This window comes from Mustelus asterias, chromosome 19 (genome assembly GCF_964213995.1).
Source record: "Mustelus asterias chromosome 19, sMusAst1.hap1.1, whole genome shotgun sequence".
Classification (NCBI taxonomy): Eukaryota; Metazoa; Chordata; class Chondrichthyes; order Carcharhiniformes; family Triakidae; genus Mustelus; species Mustelus asterias.
In genome coordinates, this window is record NC_135819.1 from 2,053,660 (window position 1) to 2,073,696 (window position 20,037).

At 46.7% G+C, this 20,037-nt stretch overlaps 1 protein-coding gene across 9 annotated transcripts in view; it reads right to left on the reverse strand.

Annotated features, from left to right (window-relative positions):
* Nucleotides 1-20,037, reverse strand: part of LOC144507677 (bromodomain-containing protein 4-like) — a 171,027-nt gene that overhangs the window by 50,282 nt on the left and 100,708 nt on the right. For 2 of the 9 annotated variants that reach the window (XM_078234849.1, XM_078234856.1), the window contains exon 11: nucleotides 14,685-14,804. The exons of the other annotated variants lie outside the window; for them this stretch is intronic. In XM_078234849.1, coding sequence (XP_078090975.1) covers nucleotides 14,685-14,804 — 120 coding nt within the window. The remainder of the gene's footprint in view (nucleotides 1-14,684; nucleotides 14,805-20,037) is intronic. 9 annotated transcript variants of the gene reach the window in all.

The window sequence follows — 20,037 nt, forward strand, 5'->3', positions numbered from 1 at the left end:
GGGGGGAGAGAGAGGGATGCGGGTGAGAGAGAGCGGTGCTGAGTTGGGGAGAGAGAGCGGGGGGTGGGAGGGGGTGGGGGGAGAGAGGAGGGGTGAGGGGGAGAGAGAGCGGGGTGAGGGGGAGAGAGAGGGGTGAGGGGGAGAGAGAGAGGGGTGAGGGGGAGAGAGAGAGGGGTGAGGGGAGAGAGAGGGGGTGAGGGGGAGAGAGAGAGGGGTGAGGGGGAGAGAGAGAGGGTGAGGGGGAGAGAGAGAGGGTGAGGGGGAGAGAGAGAGGGGTGAGGGGGAGAGAGAGAGGGGTGAGGGGGAGAGAGAGGGGTGAGGGGGAGAGAGAGAGGGGTGAGGGGGAGAGAGAGAGGGGTGAGGGGGAGAGAGAGAGGGGTGAGGGGGAGAGAGAGAGGGGTGAGGGGGAGAGAGAGAGGGGTGAGGGGAGAGAGAGAGGGGTGAGGGGGAGAGAGAGAGGGGTGAGGGGAGAGAGAGAGGGGTGAGGGGGAGAGAGAGAGGGGTGAGGGGGAGAGAGAGAGGGGTGAGGGGGAGAGAGAGAGGGGTGAGGGGAGAGAGAGAGAGGGAGGGGAGGGGAGAGGGTGAGGGGGAGAGAGAGAGAGGGGTGAGGGGGAGAGAGAGAGGGGTGAGGGGGAGAGAGAGAGGGGTGAGGGGGAGAGAGAGAGGGGTGAGGGGGAGAGAGAGAGGGGTGAGGGGGAGAGAGAGAGGGGTGAGGGGGAGAGAGAGGGGGTGAGGGGGAGAGAGAGGGGGTGAGGGGGAGAGAGAGGGGGTGAGGGAAGAGAGAGAGGGGTGAGGGACAGAGAGAGGGGGTGAGGGAAGAGAGAGAGGGGTGAGGGAAGAGAGAGAGGGGTGAGGGAGAGAGAGAGGGGGTGAGGGGAAGAGAGAGAGGGGTGAGGGGACAGAGAGAGAGGGGTGAGGGACAGAGAGAGAGGGGTGAGGGACAGAGAGAGAGGGTGAGGGACAGAGAGAGAGGGGTGAGGGACAGAGAGAGAGGGGTGAGGGACAGAGAGAGAGGGGTGAGGGACAGAGAGAGAGGGGTGAGGGACAGAGAGAGGGGTGAGGGACAGAGAGAGAGGGGTGAGGGACAGAGAGAGGGGGTGAGGGGACAGAGAGAGGGGGGTGAGGGAGAGAGAAGGGGGTGAGGGAGAGAGAAGGGGGTGAGGGAGAGAGAAGGGGGTGAGGGAGAGAGAAGGGGGTGAGGGAGAGAGAAGGGGTGAGGGAGAGAGAAGGGGGTGAGGGAGAGAGAAGGGGGTGAGGGAGAGAGAAGGGGGTGAGGGAGAGAGAAGGGGTGAGGGAGAGAGAAGGGGGTGAGGGAGAGAGAAGGGGGTGAGGGAGAGAGATGGGGGTGAGGGAGAGAGAAGGGGGTGAGGGAGAGAGAAGGGGTGAGGGAGAGAGAAGGGGGTGAGGGAGAGAGAAGGGGGTGAGGGAGAGAGAAGGGGGTGAGGGAGAGAGAAGGGGGTGAGGGAGAGAGAAGGGGGTGAGGGAGAGAGAAGGGGGTGAGGGAGAGAGAAGGGGGTGAGGGAGAGAGAAGGGGGTGAGGGAGGGAGAAGGGGGTGAGGGAGGGAGAAGGGGGTGAGGGAGGAGAAGGGGGTGGGGGAGAGAGAAGGGGGTGGGGGAGAGAGAAGGGGGTGGGGAGAGAGAAGGGGGTGGGGGAGAGAGAAGGGGGAGGGGAGAGAGGGGGGGAGGGGGAGAGAGGGGGAGGGGAGGAGAGGGGGAGGGACGGAGGGGGGGAGGGGGAGGGGGGGAGGGGGGGAGAGGGGGAGGGGGAGAGAGGGGAGAGGGGAGAGGGGAGAGGGGGAGAGGGGGGGGAGAGAGGGAGGGGGGGAGAGGAGGGGGGGAGAGAGGGAGGGGGGGAGAGAGGGAGGGGGGAGAGAGGGAGGGGGGGAGAGAGGGAGGGGGGGAGAGAGGGAGGGGGGGAGAGAGGGAGGGGGGGAGAGAGGGAGGGGGGGAGAGAGGGAGGGGGGGGAGAGAGGGAGGGGGGGGAGAGAGGGAGGGGGGGGAGAGAGGGAGGGGGGGAGAGAGGGAGGGGGGGAGAGAGGGAGGGGGGGAGAGCCGGAGGGGGGGAGAGACGGAGGGGGGGAGAGAGGAGGGGGGGAGAGACGGAGGGGGGAGAGACGGAGGGGGGGAGAGACGGAGGGGGGGAGAGACGGAGGGGGGGAGAGACGGAGGGGGGAGAGACGGAGGGGGGGAGAGACGGAGGGGGGGAGAGACGGAGGGGGGGAGGGAGAGACGGAGGGGGGGAGAGACGGAGGGGGGGAGAGACGGAGGGGGGGAGAGACGGAGGGGGGGAGAGGGAGGGGGGAGAGAGGGAGGGGGGAGAGAGGGAGGGGTGGAGAGAGGGAGGGGTGGAGAGAGGGAGGGGTGGAGAGAGGGAGGGGGGGAGAGGGGGGGGAGAGAGAGGGGGGGAGAGAGAGGGGGGAGAGAGAGGGGGGAGAGAGGGAGGGGGGAGAGAGGGAGGGGGAGAGAGGGAGGGGGAGAGAGGGAGGGGGAGAGAGGGAGGGGGGAGAGAGTGAGGGCGGAGAGAGGGAGGGGGGGAGAGAGGGGGGGGGGGGAGAGAGGGGGGGAGAGGGGGGGAGAGGGGGGGGGGAGAGGGGGGGGGAGAGGGGGGGAGAGGGGGGGGAGAGGGGGGGGAGAGGGGGGGTAGAGGGGGGGGTAGAGGGGGGGGAGAGGGGGGGGAGAGGGGGGGGGGAGAGGGGGGGAGAGAGGGGGGGGAGAGAGTGAGGGGGAGAGAGGGAGGGGGGAGAGAGGGAGGGGGGGAGAGAGGGAGGGGGGGAGAGAGGGAGGGGGGAGAGAGGGAGGGGGAGAGAGGGAGGGGGAGAGAGGGAGGGGGAGAGAGGGAGGGGGAGAGAGGGAGGGGGAGAGAGGGGGGGAGAGAGGGGGGAGAGGGGGGGGAGAGGGGGGGGAGAGGGGGGGAGGGGGGGGAGGGGGGGGGAGGGGGGGAGGGGGGGGAGAGGGGGGGGGAGAGGGGGGGAGGGGGGGGGAGAGGGGGGGGAGAGGGGGGGGAGAGGGGGGGGAGAGGGGGGGGAGAGGGGGGGGAGAGGGGGGGGAGAGGGGGGGGAGAGGGGGGGGGAGAGGGGGGGGAGAGGGTGGGGGAGAGGGTGGGGGAGAGGGGGGGGGGAGAGAGTGAGGGGGGAGAGAGGGAGGGGGGGAGAGAGGGAGGGGGAGAGAGGGAGGGGGAGAGAGGGAGGGGGAGAGGGAGGGGGGAGAGAGGGAGGGCGGAGAGAGGGAGGGGGGAGAGAGAGAGAGAGGGGGTGGAAGAGAGAGAGAGAGACAGTGGTGAAAGTGTGTATACAAGAAGTTTGAAATTGAGCACGTAAGCTTGCGTCGTAGAAGAGGCGTGGAGAGGCAAGTGTGTGCATGTGTGAATGAGAGAAAACTGCAGCTCTCCAGCAGCACTCTTAACAGTAAACAGATGCGAAAGTAGCATCGCTCCTCTCATTAAAATGACAAAAAGGGTAAGACTTGAGTACTTTGTGAATAAGAAAATTTATAATTAATGTATACTTATAAGAAATAGAAAAGACTTTTATAAATTTGTTTTTGGAGAGGTTTAGCTACAATGTAGTCAGAATGTTTCTCAGGGGTTCTGTCAATTCCATGGTCTGAAAAGTTTGAGAACCCCTGCTCTAAAGGACTGTGGATGCTCAGTGACTTGAGTATACACAAGACAGAGATTGGGGGAGAATCCGGAGAAATGGGGATCGAGTGGCAAAATGGATTTGAAATAGAAGGTCCTGATCTTATTGAATGGTGCGGAGGATTGAGGGGCTGTATGGCCTGTTCTTGCTCTTATTGTGTTGTTACAATGATTATTTTATTACTGCTTTTAGAATATTGTACACCGTTTTGGTCCTTTTACTTAAGGGATATATGCATTGGAGGTGTCAGAGGAGGTTCACTAGGTTGGTTTGAGATGAGGAGCTCAACTTACGAGGAGGGATTGAGCAGTTTAGGCCTGCACTCCCTGGAGTTTAGAAGAATGAGAGATCATCTAATTGAGGTGTACATGATGATAAGGAGGATTGACAAAGTAGATGTGGAGAGGATGTTTCCCCTTGTGGGGCAATCTCGAACACGAGGTTATAGTTTAGGATAAGGGGATTTAAAACAGAGATGAGGGGAAATTACTTCTCTCAAATGGTTCTGAGTTTGTGGAATTTACAACCCCAGAGTGTGGTGGATACCAGGACTTTGTTCTCTTCCTTAAATTTGCTCAAAGAACAAAGAAAATTACAGCACAGGAACAGGCCCTTTGGCCCTCCAAGCCTGCACCGACCATGCTGCCCGACTTAACTAAAACCCCTACCCTTCCGGGGACCATATCCCTCTATTCCCATCTCATTCATGTACTTGTCAAGACGCCCCTTAAAAGTCACTACCGAATCCGCTTCCACTACCTCCCCCGGCAACGAGTTCCAGACACCCACCACCCTGTGTAAAAAATCTGCCTCGTACATCTCTTCTAAAACTTGCCCCTCGCACCTTAAACCTGTGTCCCCTAGTAATTGACTCTTCCACCCTGGGAAAAAGCTTCTGACTATCCACTCTGTCCATGCCTCTCATAATCTTGTAGACTTCTATCAGGTCTCCCCTCAACCTCCGTTGCTCCAGTGGACAGATTTTTAATTAGTCAGGGTTTGAAGGGATATGGTGAACGGGCAGGTAAGTGGCGTTGAGGCTGAAATCAGACATGACTATTGAATGGTGGAGTAGGCGAGGGGCTGAATGGCTACTCCCGCTCCTAGTTCTTATGATTAAAGAAAAAAACAAAATCCCCTTTGGAAGTTTTCTGGATTGTTATTGCCAATTTCATGCAACCATACCAGAAAAATCACCTCACTCTGACCAAATGCATATTAAAAGGTATAACACCAATGGGGTCAGAGTTATTTGATGCCAGTTATCGCAAAATATAACGATAGCATTTGCAAGAAATCAGGGGAAAATCCTCGACTTTAGCAAAGCAATTACTACTGTCACCTAGTACAGAGTACCCCATGTGAAAGAAATTGAACAAGGGATTGGGAGTTTGTATACAAGTTTACTTTGTTAACCAGATCATCTGTAAAGTCAGGTGTGATGAGTGTGTCTTAGTTCTCCTTTTCAAGCGAGTGATCACGATCCTATTATCTCTACAGAAGCGAGTGTGGACAAGAACAGGGATAGGATTTCCAGTGTTAACCCTGTGGTAAATGCCATCAGGGCTCTCAGAAGACCACAGGTCACTTTGGGCTGTTATCAAGGAATGTCCACAAGGAATCAGAGGTTTCAAGAGAAGCAAAAATAAAGAAACAAAGTAACCTGAAGAGCATACAAGGAGCGGCTGGATAGACTGGTGTTTTTCCCCTCAAGTGTTGGAGACTTAGGGATGATCTTATAGAGGTCTATAAAATGAGGGGCATAGATCGGCAAGATGGTTAGTACCTTTTCCCAAAGGTAAGGGAGTCTAAAACAAGAGAACATAACTTTAAAGTTGAGAGGAGAGAGAGATACAAAAAGGGCCTAGAGGGACAACTTTTTCACACAGATGGTGTTGAGTGTCTGGAACAAGCTGCCAGAGGTAGAGTAGAGGCGGGTACAATTTTGTCTTTTAAAAAGCATTCAGTTACATGGGTAAGATGGGTATAGAGGAATATGGGCCAAACGCGGGCAACTGGGACTAGTTTAGGGGTTTAAAAAAAGGGCAGCATGGCAAGTTGGGCCGAAGGGCCTGTTTCCATGCTGTAAACCTCTGACTCTATGAAAAACAAACCACAAAGCAGGGGTGTCCGCCAAAGCACTCAGAGCACGCCAAAATAGCCAAACCTTCAATTTAGGCCAATGTACCACAATTGAAAGCAATAGCTTCCTCTATATATTCCTCCTTTGCAAGACCTTACTGTATTTTCTAAAATTATCTTAACAAGGAAAATGCAATATAGGTTTCCTGGTGTGCTGAGAATTTTCCTTTGGTTTGTGAAAATCTAAAGAGAAAACAAGCTTAATAATAGAGACATGGTTTTATATTTATGCTGCTAAAGCTGCATTTATTGGCCGACCCCTAATTCCTAGGCTACCCAATGGCTTCCAAAGCAACCCCAGGCAGCATTAAAAGTTCAGACTGTAAAGTGGATCAGGAATCAAGAGACAGTAGATAGCGGATGGGTTACATTGTCCGTCAGACGGACAATTTTAATCAGTTGAATATTTGTGTCGAACAGCTTTAGTATCACTTTTTCCAATGACAGTCCACAAATTACCCGATTTATTGAATTCAATTTCACAACTGTGATAGTATTCAAACTGAACCTCTGGGTCAATAACTCAAGATCACGGTCATTACATTAATGTCCAATCAGTCTGGAATCAAAATGCACATGCATGCTTTCTGTCAGTGGTCAATATTATTTTGTCATTAATGGGACAGTAGCATGTAAGGAACATTTTCTCCAACATCTATCCAGCACCATCTCAAACTTCAGAGTTACCAACAGTGAGAGGCCACAGTGGTTTCTTCACACTACCTCAAATGTTAAGGCAGCACAGGAAGCATGAATCACCAATAAAGCAGAGTGCAACACTCGGGTATTAAGTTACAGACATTACCATGTTCACTCAAACTGCAATCCAATACTCTGTAGACTGCACATGGGAGTTACAAGCTTATCCTTCAACCCAGATTAGCAACATTTCACTGTATATGAAAAGTAACTTCAACCGGCAGGGTTTTTCCATCAGGTGCTATCCCACTCTCAGATTGACCTCGTTTGCCCTCAGCTTCCTAAAATGCTCCAACGAAGGTCAGTACAAGTTCAGGGAAAAGCATTACCTTTCAATTAAGTACGTAATGGTCTTCCAGACTTAATTTTAGATCATGCATTGCTTTTTGTTTTCAGGTGGCAGGTATCGCGGATAATTCTAGTTTTCCCATCTACCCCACTTCTAAACCTCTTTTCGTTACTTGATTCATTTCCATCCTCCCTGCCTTGCAGCATCCCTTTTATCACTGGCAGTTTTTTGTTCATCTTTCACTCCCTTTCCCTGCCTCAGAACTTATTTTAAAACAGTTACATCTCCAACTTCTTCCAATTCTGACGAAGAGACAAAGATGAAAAGCTAACACTTTCTCCCACCATAGAAAAATTCAGGTGTGACACTATCTATCAGTGGGCTGCTTTTTCCAATCACATGACATTTGCATAGTGTAATTGAAGTCTGTCTGTTGAGGTTTGTTCGTTGATTGGGCTAAAAAGCAACAGGGCCACTGAAAACATTTTCACATTTATAGGAGCAAGCACGAGTGCTACAATCAGAACCGGATTAACTACATGTATTGGATTTGTTTTGATGCTTTGGTCACAAGTTTATCCCGAAAGAATCTCCTCTTAGGCAGTTTCTCAGGATCGAGTATGACTTGCTTCCACTTCAGTCCGTTGGTTCTGAGATCATGCACGATTTGCAGACTGTCACCTGTCGGGCAGATGGTGCTTAAAGATGACTTGTTTGGAAGTTTGCACACTCCCAGCACCTTAGCTTCACCTCGGTGCATTCCCAAAGTCTCAAACTGTTCGGCACCTTCCCAAACGAACCTTTTCCAATTCAGTCAATCACTTGCCTCCCATAAGTCAGCGAGGATACCCGACCTCGTCAGGGACGTTTTTAGGGCATCCTGAAAGTATTTCTGCTATCCCCGTGACTGAGTAAGAGCTTCAGGATTCTGGTTTCAAACATTCAAACTGAGCTGGATTTGAGTGATTGACACTTGATGTTGAGCGTATTGGCTTGAGACAGGATGTTGCCATTGGATGCCTTTCTTTCAACGGTTTTGGAGAATCCTGTGAAGGAACCATTGCTTTGAGGTGCCTGTTGCAGGTTTTAAGTCTCTAAAGGATAAGAGAGCCGCAGGACAGCACAGTGGTTAGCACTGCTGCCTCAGCTCCAGGACCTGGGTTTGATTCCCGGCTTGGGTCACTGTGTCTGGAGTTTGCACATTCTCTCCGTGTCTGCGTGGGTTTCCTCCAGGTGCTCCGGTTTCCTCCCACAGTCCAAAAGATGTGGGGGTTAGATTGATTGACCATGCTAAATTGCCCCTCAGGTGTCCCGGGATGTGTAGATTAGAGGGATTAGTGGGGCAAATGTGTGGGGTTGTGGGGATAGGGCCTGGAGTGGGATCGTTGTTGGTGAAGACTTGATGAGCCGAATGGCCTCCTTCTGAACTGTAGGGTTTCTATGAGCAAGATGATTACTGTTGCCTGATAAGCGATGTCCTTAATCTCTTGGTTTGAGATTCTGGCGCTCCAATACCTTCTTAGTTGCTAAAAGGCTGAGCTGGCACATTGGAGGCGATGATGAACTTTGTCATCTATGTCTGTCTTTGTCAAGGAGGAGGCTCCCGAGGTACAGAAAATGGTCCAGATTCCAGGATCTCACTCAAAAGTGGAAGGTGCTGTGCTGTGGGAACTGGTTGGAAAAGGGTCTTCGATTTCTGGGTATTTAGTGAAAGGCCCATTTCTCATGCTTCTGAGAAGGAATCGACAATGACCTGGTGCTTAGTTTGAGTGAGCAGAGGCAAAAGCGTTATCTGAATACTGAAGCTCTGTGACTGCGGATGGAGTGACTCTGGTTTCAGACTGAAGGCAGCACAGATTAAACGGCTTCCCATCTGTGCTGCTGTTGATTATCTCCATCTCTAGCAAACTGCTCAGACGTGAAGCTCATTATTACACTGAGGAAGATGGAGAGAAGCGTTGGCGTGATGACACAACCTTGTTTGACCCCAGTTTTCAAAGTTCTGTTGGGAGAACCATGGCTTGCATATCACCGTGGACCAGGGGAGAATGGTGACAAGTTGCCGCAAACACCCAGATGCTCCATAAGCCTTCACAGTCGACAGAGGCAAAGGTCTTTGTGAGATTGATAAAAGATTTTTAGCAGGTGGTCCTGTTCTTTGAATTTTTCTTGGCATTCGCTGCACCAAAGATCACATCTGTGGTGCCTCGATGGATGAAAAATGCACTATGACTATGGAAGGAGCTCTTTGTCCGTTGGGAGACAACAGAGGAGGATCCTTGTATTAATCTGCTCCCTGGTAGATAGCAAGGAGACCTTTCTATAGTTACGTCAATCAGATTCATCATCCTCCGTGAATATAGTCACAATCACAGCGTCCCTGAAATCCCCTATTCTTCCTAGATGAGGGATAGAAGATTGTGCACGTGCCAGCAATGCACCTCTTCAGTCTATCAGAATTTCAGCAGGGATTCCAACTGCTCCAGAGGCTCCCTTGTTTTTCAGCTGTCAAATGGCGTTCCAGTCCTTGGTGGTGCCAAGGCAGCGCTGAACAGGTCAGAGGAACAGGAATTGAGTTGAATTGTTCAAGTCAAAGTTAGTCTGGAAGAGGTATTCTCCAGAATCTTCTCTCGCGAGTACCGTCTGCCTTCATTTTCTTCGGTAAGAAGTCTCACAACACCAGGTTAAAGTCCAACAGGTTTATTTGGTAGCAAATACCATAAGCTTTCGGAGCACTGCTCCTTCGTCAGATGGAGTGGACATCTGCTCTCAAACAGTGCACAGACACAGAAATCAAGTTACAGAATACTAATTAGAATACAAATCTCTATAGACAGCCAGGTCTTAAAGGTACAGACAACGTGGGTGGAGGGAGCATTCAACACAGGTTAAAGAGATGTGTATTGTCTCCAGCCAGAACAGCGAGTGAGATTCTACAAGCCCAGGAGGCAAGCTGTGGGGGTGACTGATAATGTGACATAAATCCAACATCCCGGTTTAGGCCGTCCTCATGTGTGCGGAACTTGGCTATCAGTTTCTGTTCAGCGACTCTGCGCTGTCGTGTGTCGTGAAGGTCGCCTTGGAGAACGCTTACCTGAAGATCCAAGGCTGAATGCCCGTGACTGCTCATTTTCTTCATCAGCAGCCATCCAAGTTTGGGCTCTTCAAGTGCTTGTGCTATCGATAACCATGACAAAGCACACATTGCTGGTGAGTGCGATTTCCCATGCCCTTTCTGCCCACCATTTGTACTTTTACTTTGGGGGTTTTATATTGTTCTGACAACGTTGGGTCCTTTTAAGAGCGAACCAAGACCAGCTTCAGAGTGAATTGAGAGCAGGCGACGTTCATTGAAGCTTGTATTCAAGTGCTGGGTTTTAACTCCCAGTCGAGGAGTTGCTTCTGAACAGGTAGCGGACCCAGAAGGGTAAAGTTGAAACCAGTCTTTGTACTGGACTATCGTTTCACAATAGAATAGTTGTGAATTATCCCCTGCTGCCTAATTCAGTAAAATGGATATTCATCTATCTAACAACGTTGCCTTCAGATGGTAGTAGAAGAAAGCTTCTACTCACGCTGGATAGGGTCCTGTATCTGTCGGTCATTTTAGTCAAACCACTCACAATGTTATCTGGCAGAAGCACCAAGGACCTCCCTAATGCGCTTGATATGAGAAATCGTTCCCTCAGGAATCTCACAATGGTGAAGCCCAATACCAAAATAGTGCAAGGAAAGTATGTCTCCAGGTCAACATTTCAGTTATGCTTGCACTGTCTGGAGAGTGGGTGGATATTCTGAAAACAATTGGTGAATACTTTCAGGCCACTTAATCACCAGCCTAACAGTTAGCTCAACATTAATGAGCAAATCTCCTGCCTACTCCAAAGTTAATGGTGAGTGGGTCATTTATTACTAATAGCAAACATCAAGACCAGCTGCTGTCAAAACCAGTTATTAAAGAGCATCATTGAATTTCAGTCCAAACTTACAAACACTTGGCAGGTGATTAGCCTCAGTAGTTTCTAAGTAGCTCCAATACATGGATTAGCCTTTTTTTAAGATCAGTGGCTCCAGAGACACAAGCCAGGTTAGCAGCCAAAAAAACACAGCCCAGATGCAGGACAGAGGAGAGCAACATCCGGGAACTCATTCAACCGTGTACATTTATTAATAAAAATCCAAGACACATGTTTGCAGGACCATTATAGGACAAAATTTGAAGAGCTGCAGAAGGAGATATCAGGTCAAATGGCCAAAGTTTAGTCAAAGAATAAAGTTTTAAGGAGTGTGCTAAAGGAGGCATGTGAGGTAGAGAAGCAGAGAGGTGAAGGTAGGGAGGACATCCCAGAGCTTGGGAGTCTAGACAACTGAAGGCATGGCCACCATAGTGCGGGAATTAAAATCAGGTTGCTCAAGAGACCAGAAAGAGAGAACAGATGTGGTGATGGAGGAGATTACAGAAACAGAGAAGGGTGAAGCCATGCAGAGATTTGAAATCAAGACATTGTTTGGCCAGGGACCAATGCAACTCAGTAAGCACAGGGGTGATTGATGAGCAGGACTACGTGAGAGTTAGGACACGGGCAAAAGCTTTAAATGACTTCAAGTTTACGGTGGATAGAATCATGGGAAACCAGCCTGAAGTGCGTTGAAACAGCCAAATCTACAGCCAACAAAGCCATTGAGAGTTTCAGCAGATGAGCTAAGATGGGTGCAAAACGAGGCAGTGTGTGTGTGAATGCTCTGCTTTTAAAAGGGTGCTTTACGTGTTATGGGCTAGGCAGGTCATCATGGCATATAAAAGGCAAGTAAAGTTGATGACCAACCTGGACCCGGACTAGTTTTGATCAGCTAAAGATGTCAGAGGGGAATTTTCCAAAATTTTTCTTATTGATATCAAGGATTTAAAACAACATTTTTGTTGTCTCACTCATGATTGCTGATGAGTGTAAGCTGTTGTGTGAATCACCATGATTAAGGCATTGTAACAATATGGAGCAGTTCATCTTTTGCTATAATGACATTTTGTCCTTTACTTTGCTAATCCTACACTAATGACAAATTAATCCTAATCAATTTGAATTGGTTTGATAAATTTGGAACTTTCATCGAGTTGCAAAGTCTCTTTCATAGAATCCCTACATTTCAGAAGAGGCCATTAGATCCCTCAGGTGGAATCGTAGTGGGCGGGGCATGGACCATGCAAAGATCCGTTGACCTCGGGCAGGATTTTCCAGTCTTGGGGTGAGCAAGGCCGGAAAATCTCGCCCATCGAGTCAGCACCAACTCTGGCCTAGGCCTTATCCCTGTGACCACGCACATTTACCATGACTAATCCCCCTAACTTACACACCTTTGAATACTAAGGGGCAATTTAGCACAGCCAATCCACCCAACCTGCACATCTTTGGAGGAAGCCCATGCAGACATGGGGAGAATGTGGAAACGCCACACAGTCACTCAAGGTGGGAATTTAACCCAGGTCCCTGGAGCTGTGAGGCACAATGCTGATCACTGTGCCACCATGCTGCCTTCCCCCCTCAACGTTCCTAATGAAAGATGGAGTCATTGCAATGCAAGAAGTTAAGAGGAACAAAAACACTGCCATGTGCCACAGGAGGTACCCCAAGATCAAAATGAACTAGGATTGAGCACATGAATCAAGCCACCCTTCACAGCTTCTCCAAGCAGCTATTCTTAATGTTTGAGCACCAACACCAAGGGTTATCTGACAGTGATCATACCCAATCCTCTCTCCACCTAACCTCAGAGCATGCCGACTTTATGGCTGGAGTGACTGGAAAGTGAACTGGAGCAAGAACATTGGCTGCTTTTTAACCATAAATAGCTCAGGAGCAAGAAGCCAACAGAGGCATTCTTATCATCACTCAGAGGCAGAGTGAAATATAGGCCTGAAACTGAGGCTAGAAGACAAGTAAACATTTTGCAAAAGGCTGCACTAAAATGCAAATCTCAAAAAGCCACATAGATCTTGAGATTGTGTTCTAACTCATGCTTCTGAATTTGTGTTTGGTAGGGTGCAGATTTAACACGAAGACTGAAAATAAATCCATGTCATATTGGATAACTGTTTTGCTGGACCAGGCTGGATTTCCAGTCTTCACTGATTTCAGTTAGATCAACTGTTAGTGTACTAAATTATCCTAATCGGTCTGATCGATGCCTTGGGACCGCCAGTGACGCATAAAGAGTCAGTGCCCTCAGGGAAGTGAAAAGAGGATTAAAACAAGACAAGCAATATGATGCTTGTGAAATCCAAATTACACAATACCTCATTGCTCTTGATATCATTTCCAAAATGCCACAAATTATTCAGAATTTTGCAACATCGAAGGCTACCAGATAAGCTATAGTTACCAAGGAAACGAGTTGTCTGATCTCACTAGTTCCAAATAAACAAGAGTGCAATTCTGCAACACAGCATACAAAACTATGCAAAATGCCTCAAACAGGCTTTAACTGGACAGCCCTATCTAGAGAAAAGATAAACCTCAACCTTCAAAACGACTCCCAAGTCAGTGAGTGACTCTGTATCGCAATGATAACTGGGAACAATGAAATCAGTCAGAAGTTTCATCAGTTCATGACCGGCCACCTGTAGGGAGTGAAAAATCAGGAGTGGAGGATGAAAAACCTGGTGAGATATGCACCATAACTCTCTGCTAAATAGTGCAACTTAAATTCAATATTAAAACTTCGAGGAATGTTTAGCTCATGATGGAAACAGTCTGTAGACATATTGAAAAGAAAAACTGGGGTAAAGGTTGCATCTCACAGACTTGAAACATTCATCCTTTTAAATACCCACAATGAGAGCTGCAGTCTTATAACCATTAGTAAGAGTAAATGATTTTGTGGCCTTAGGAGGCTGTGCATCAAACAGGGGTTGCTTCATAAACTCTTCAAAACACCCAATGTTGGCCAAACAAAAAGAGCACTAGTGCAGTATAACTGCTTTTAAAGTGCAAAAGCTGAAAGCATATTTCCATACCACAATGACAAAAGATGCACTGTCCATATACTGGCCCCAAATTACTTTTCCCTGGGATGCGGGGGAAGAAGAAAGAAAGGAATATGCTTTTATCAAGTCTTGGTCATCATACTGTTGAGACCGAAACATGGAATTCACTTGTGTTACCAGATGCGCAAATCATTTATTGGTTTCCAGAAAGTCTTAGGACCAGAAAAAGGCAGGCAACTTTAATTCCATCAATCAACTCAGTTTGGTAAACGGACAAGGCTCTGGCTCAGTGCATCATTAGTCTCCTACCTTATGTAAAATATTTAGATACAAGTATCGCTGTATTAGCAAGGACCACCATTACAATTAATTGATTACATGAATTTTAACTCATTGATTCAATTTGTAGGAGGCGCAGCGTTTCCCGAATTAAGATTGTTCATTATAAACAGAGGAACAGGACCATGTAAACTTATGCATTCATAGCTCAGTTTCAGGAAATCAAAACATCTTACCCCCACCTACAATTAAATCATTTGAATGAAAAAGTGCCACATTAGCTTTGGTACATAACCAGAAATAAACATTTATTTTTTAAATCACTTTCAACCCAGTAAACTAAATTAATTAGATTTACCACCATACCTCTCAACTGTACTGTTTTAAAATCACTGTGCCCCAACAGGAAGCTTCACCACTGAGCCAAGTAGCAGCACAGTGCAAGCAAGTAAAATCAGCCAACATGGCGATTCTACAGATGCCACACTGCCTCCAAACTAGAGCCTGAATTCTGGCATTCAACATGTTGCAGTTTGAGAGGTATGTGCACCGTAAAATCAAGGCTATTTATTATATGTACGAACAAATTGACTTTAGCCTTGACCCCAGCCTATTTTGCCTAAGGATCTACTTCACAAGGTTGCACTACACCAACCTTTTCTGCCTGGTTTCTTCCCAGAGCTCAGCTGGCCGCTAACGTCATGTAACCTGGTATCCAGCTCACTCTTCGAGTCTAGCTGGAGGTCATCGTTCGATTTCCCTGGGACTTTTTTCACTGCAAACAGCATCACACAACAAGATTTGGACCAAACACTTTGGTACCGGTACACAGGTACAACACAGTGAATAAAATTACTCTAGTTTGGCACGTGGGATCAGATGCAAGGTTTCTGCAAATTTAAAAAGAAAAAAGAAAGAAAGCAGCTGTAGGAAAACAAAAACCCATTCACAGTTTGTGACTGCTCTTGAAGGCCACCAATCTGAAGAGACTTTTAACAAATATTGGAAAGCATATGGATTCTGCAATAGTGAGGTCAGAGACTTTTATTGACAGATTAAATCGCTTTAGGGTAAAAATATAGGGTTCAATTCATTGCTAGTGACCTCAGTTGTGCTGCTGTAAAGAGCTGCGTAGGGAAGACCAGGCCAGAGGCTAGAGTAATCCCTGGTTGCTGCTTCCAATTAAATTACAAAGGGCAATATCAAATGTAAGCTATAGCCAGCACAGGGATTTCTCAGGGATTCTGGAACAGAAAAGAAAATTAAAACTATCTGCTCCTGCCACTTAAAAAATTAGACCAAGTAAATCATTTCATTTTAATAGCTTTTTCCCCCCCCACCCGATGGCAAGAGAGTAGAAGACTCAAAAGCCTCCACAACCACCATAAACCAGCTGTCACAAGGGCCAGCGAATTCCATGCTCTCCGAGGAAGTATTTGGTATTTCCCCACAGTGACACAGTTGATATTATGAACTCAGCACAGTGAGTGACAAAAGCCCCACCAAGTGGCATGACAGAAACTGTGATTCAGTACACCACCTGACTTTTAGTTGGGCATGTTATTTTCCCTGCAGGCAATCACAAATATCTTCACACACAGATGGTTTTGCACAAAGACAGGTTTAATATTAAATCATGACATCACTACTCTGCAATTAGTGAATTTTGCAAAATTACAATAAAAAATTCAATTTCACAGGAAGAGATAAATCAGGTTCAACATTAAAAAGGAAACAGTGTACCTCTGAAAACCAGCTGTTGCTTTGACCCCTGGTTAAGAAGCCCAATAATGTCATTGCTCCACCCGTGCATGCCCATACACAAGTGGAACTATGATAGAACAGAGCGGATCATTTACCATGATCTGCAAATGATCACGCCCAGTGCAAAAAGTTCAAATCATCTCCTAGCAGGGTAAGAACACCACATACAACACAGAAGAACAAGATACAGAAGAACAGATCAACAGATCACCCAAATCATGTTGGTTTAGAAACATAACAGAACCCATTTAGTTAGAGATGTAACGAAAGGCATTTTGTATTAGTAATCATATTCACTGTCCCAACACCATTATTTTTGCACTAAACCCTGTAATGTTAATCTACAAACCAATTAATGGTCTAGCTTATTTGTAAATACTCGAATTCTCAAAAATGCATTTTTCTTTTTAACAGCATGGAGAGGCACATTTCCTCAAGTACTGAGTGGTGCACAGAAAGGCCCTTACCCAACCCAACCCCGTACATACAATCTCAAATGTGGTTATCAATGGCCTTTATGGCAAAATTCACAATCATAGCCTGGAGTTGTGTGTGTGGAATCTTAAACGTTTGAGTGTTTAAAAGTCGCCTTCAGGGCAGGAGAGAAAATACTGTGGCCTGGGAACTGGAAGGAACCCCGAACCACAACCACTAATAGACTCACAGATGTTCAATGGTGTTGTCTGCCAAAAAAAAAGAGCATGTGAATTCCAAGCCCAGTCACACAGCCTCCGTCAAATCATTGGCATGGAAAACACCAAATTAACAAGCAGCTGGTCAGAGTTGCTCCATTTTCCCCCTACAGGGATACAATTTTTATTTTTAAGCACTTGTCATGTGGACAGTACATTTAATTTGGAAACGCATATGAACACTCAGTTAGAATCGAGGTGTGCAAGGCTGTTGACCCACAATAATTTTCCCATTTCTATTTATTTCTCATTTCATATAAATAAATAAACTACATATTTTGTGAAATTTTTCAGATGGTGACTTTGCGTCAGACAATGGCAAAAGATGTAATATGGCATGACAGTTTCAAAGAGAAATGGGGGGAGAAAAGCGAAGGAAAAAGGTTGAGCATTTTGTTTGTTGATTTTATTTTAGCCAAGCTTATGAAAACCAAGCCTAATTCCACAATCCAATCCTAAAGAATGAGCTAATTTTGAAAGCAGCCATTGTGTACAGATGCTACACAATTTCATACAGCAGTCATCTCAGGCCCACAACTGCAAGAGTTGCGCTCTCACTGTTCACATGATTAACACTGACCAAGTGCCATGTACATGACTACGAATGGTGTGTATGCATTCCTGCCTTGACAAGATATTAGGCTTGCTGGGGCATCACCTCATGGGTCTGATTAATATGCAGCAGAAACCAGTTTAACTACAATTGATCTGAATTTGCGGGGAAGGGCGGGGGAGCTTTAAAGAAGTTGTTTCCCCTCAAATATATTCAATTACAATAACGCCCTATGCACTTAAGACCAACCCACAACACTGAATAGAAATCCAAGAGCTTTGATAACCTCAATTATCTTCAACAATTCCCCCTACCCGTTCCAAGTAAAATCTATGCAGTCAGCTAATGGTGCAGTGGCAGTAATGCGTTGGTAAGTGGAGATGCAGATTTGGCTTTGCAGCCGTATCCACTGTGAGATTCCAACCTTTACCAGACATTATGGATGGTGAAACACGAGTAGGGAAGAAAAAGTAATGTGAATAATCTTGGAACATTCATATGCCCCACAAGGGCAGGAGACTGATAGCTTATTTTGGACAAGAGAATCAAGGGATATGGAGATAGGATTGGAAAGTGGAGTTAGATCAAACATGATCTAATTGAATGGCTCAAGGGACAGTATGGCCTACCCTGCTATTTCATATGTTCAGCTTGGATCATAAAGAGAAGGGTTAAGTAATGAGGCTGGAAACCACATGGAGTTGCATTCTACCATCGCTGAAATTTGGGGTTCGATGCACCCTGGATGGATGGGATTAAAGTTCCTCCTATCATTGCTCAAAACAATATTAGTTTCTGTAGTTTTAACTCCCAGTTGATATAGGCCCACAAGGACAAAATTAGCTATAAATTGGTAATCTCAGAAAGAACACAAAGATAATTCATGCAGAGAATAGAGGATCCTGATGCTGCAGAGGACTGATGTGAAAGTAAATAAGTAGAGCTTTACTCTTCATCTGGATACATATGAATTAGGAGAAATTGATGTTGACCCTGAGTTCTTAACACAAAGGGTCCCATTCCTCTGCATAAGCACAAAAATGAGAATGTAAATTTTAAATTTATATTCATCAGACAAATTAAATCTTCAATTTCCTGACACGTTTGAGCCCAGATATCTGAAAACTTTTGGAAAACAAAATGGGATGAGCCTTGCAGAGAGCAGCAGAAAGATTAAATTTGGTTTTAGGCTGGTATTTGTTCAGAGGGAGTTTTTGAAATAGATTTTTACTGTAATTTCTCTGGACCTTATGGGCTCAGAATTCATATAACCGTACAAAACTTTGGGCCAGTCACCCCTAACCTTCAATCAAACCGCACCAACATTTTCACAATTTGAGGTTCATTAGTTGCTTGACAGCAATAACCAATTCTGCATTTGGCCATGCTCAATAACTTAATCTGATTTCCAGCACAGCCAAGTTTTTGGGCCAGAGGAAGCTTCCAATTCATTTTTGTGGGTCAACATTTTTTGCTAGCTATCCTAAGAGACCAATCTTTTGTATTGTAGTGCAATAAAATGTGTGCGCAACTGCATAAGCTAAACACACCAAGTAACCTGGCCATAGAATGGGGCTGCAACAGTGAGCTCTACAGAAATTAGTTTGTGTATTATTTGAGACAAATGCTTGCTGTGTTATGGAAGATCATGATGTGGAGATGCCGACGTTGGACTTATGGAAGGTCAGCAGCTTCCCTCTCCATTTGTGTTGATATTTGATTCTGCATTTTTCAATTAGTTAATCTAGTTTGAATATTTGGCAGGCGCTGTTCCAAATTTCCACATAAAAGATTAGTAAAGCATCTCAACACTACCAAATGAGCATGTAGTCAGAGTGCACATTTCTCTGCATCAATATTACAAGCCAATTGATTCATTTTGGTAGGATATAAAATGGGGTAGGGGGGGTAAAGAGCAGAAGGACTGGCATACATGTGCATAAATCATTGAAGGTGGCAGGACAGCTTGAGAGAGCAATTCATAAAGCAATACCCCCATCTTGGGTTTTATCAATAGGGGGATAAAAGAGTACAAAAGCAAAAAAGTTACGAAATATTGGTCTGACTTCAACTGAGCATTGCATCCAGGTCAGGGCACGACAATTTAGGAGGAAGGATGTGAAGGCATTAAAAGGGTGCATAAAAAATTCACAAGAAAGGCTGCAGAGGTTGAGGACCTTTGGTTACGTTGGACTGAAGATGTTGGGATGTTCTTGGAAAAGTGACATTTGAAAGGAGATTAGATAGAGCCATTCAAAATCATGAGGGTCTGCATAGAGTATAGATAGGGAGAAACTGCTCCCATTGAAATGACTGAGAACAAAAGGACCCAGATTTAAGATAATTGGAAAAAGAAGCACTGGCAATATGAGGAAAAGCTCTCATGCAGCGAGTGGTCAGGATCTGGAATGCATTGCTTGAAAGTCAAGACAGGGTCAACTAAGGCTTTCAAAAGGGAATAGGATCATCTGCAACGGAAACATTTGCCAAATTTTACTGTGGTATATAGACAGGAAGCAGCATTAAATGAATTGTGCCTTCAGCAGGTCAGCAAAGGCATGATGAGCTGAACATGCTACAGCCATTCTGATTCAATGAGCCATTTTCTTCCCACTCTTTCCCATATCCTTCTCTCCTCTGGTTTTCTGAAAGCATTCGCTGTCACCTTGCCTGTGTTAGTCAATGTCACCCTATTAGCCACCTATCCTAATTGCAATAGATACTGCCTTACAGGGCCAACTTTGCATGCATAAGGAAACACTAAATGCAAAACCTCTCAGTACTTTATTTTTCAAATTGAGAACTCTGGTGTTAATTTATCAGACAGATTTTATACCTTTCCTACCACAATGTTAAGCCCACTTGTTTATTATTCCCAGGATTAGATACACCTCCCTTTTTGAAGATAGGAATTACATTTGTTGCTCAGAAGTCCTTAATTCCTTTACCAATTGAATTTTACGTGGATACCCTTATTTCAGATGTCAAGTTTGTACTTG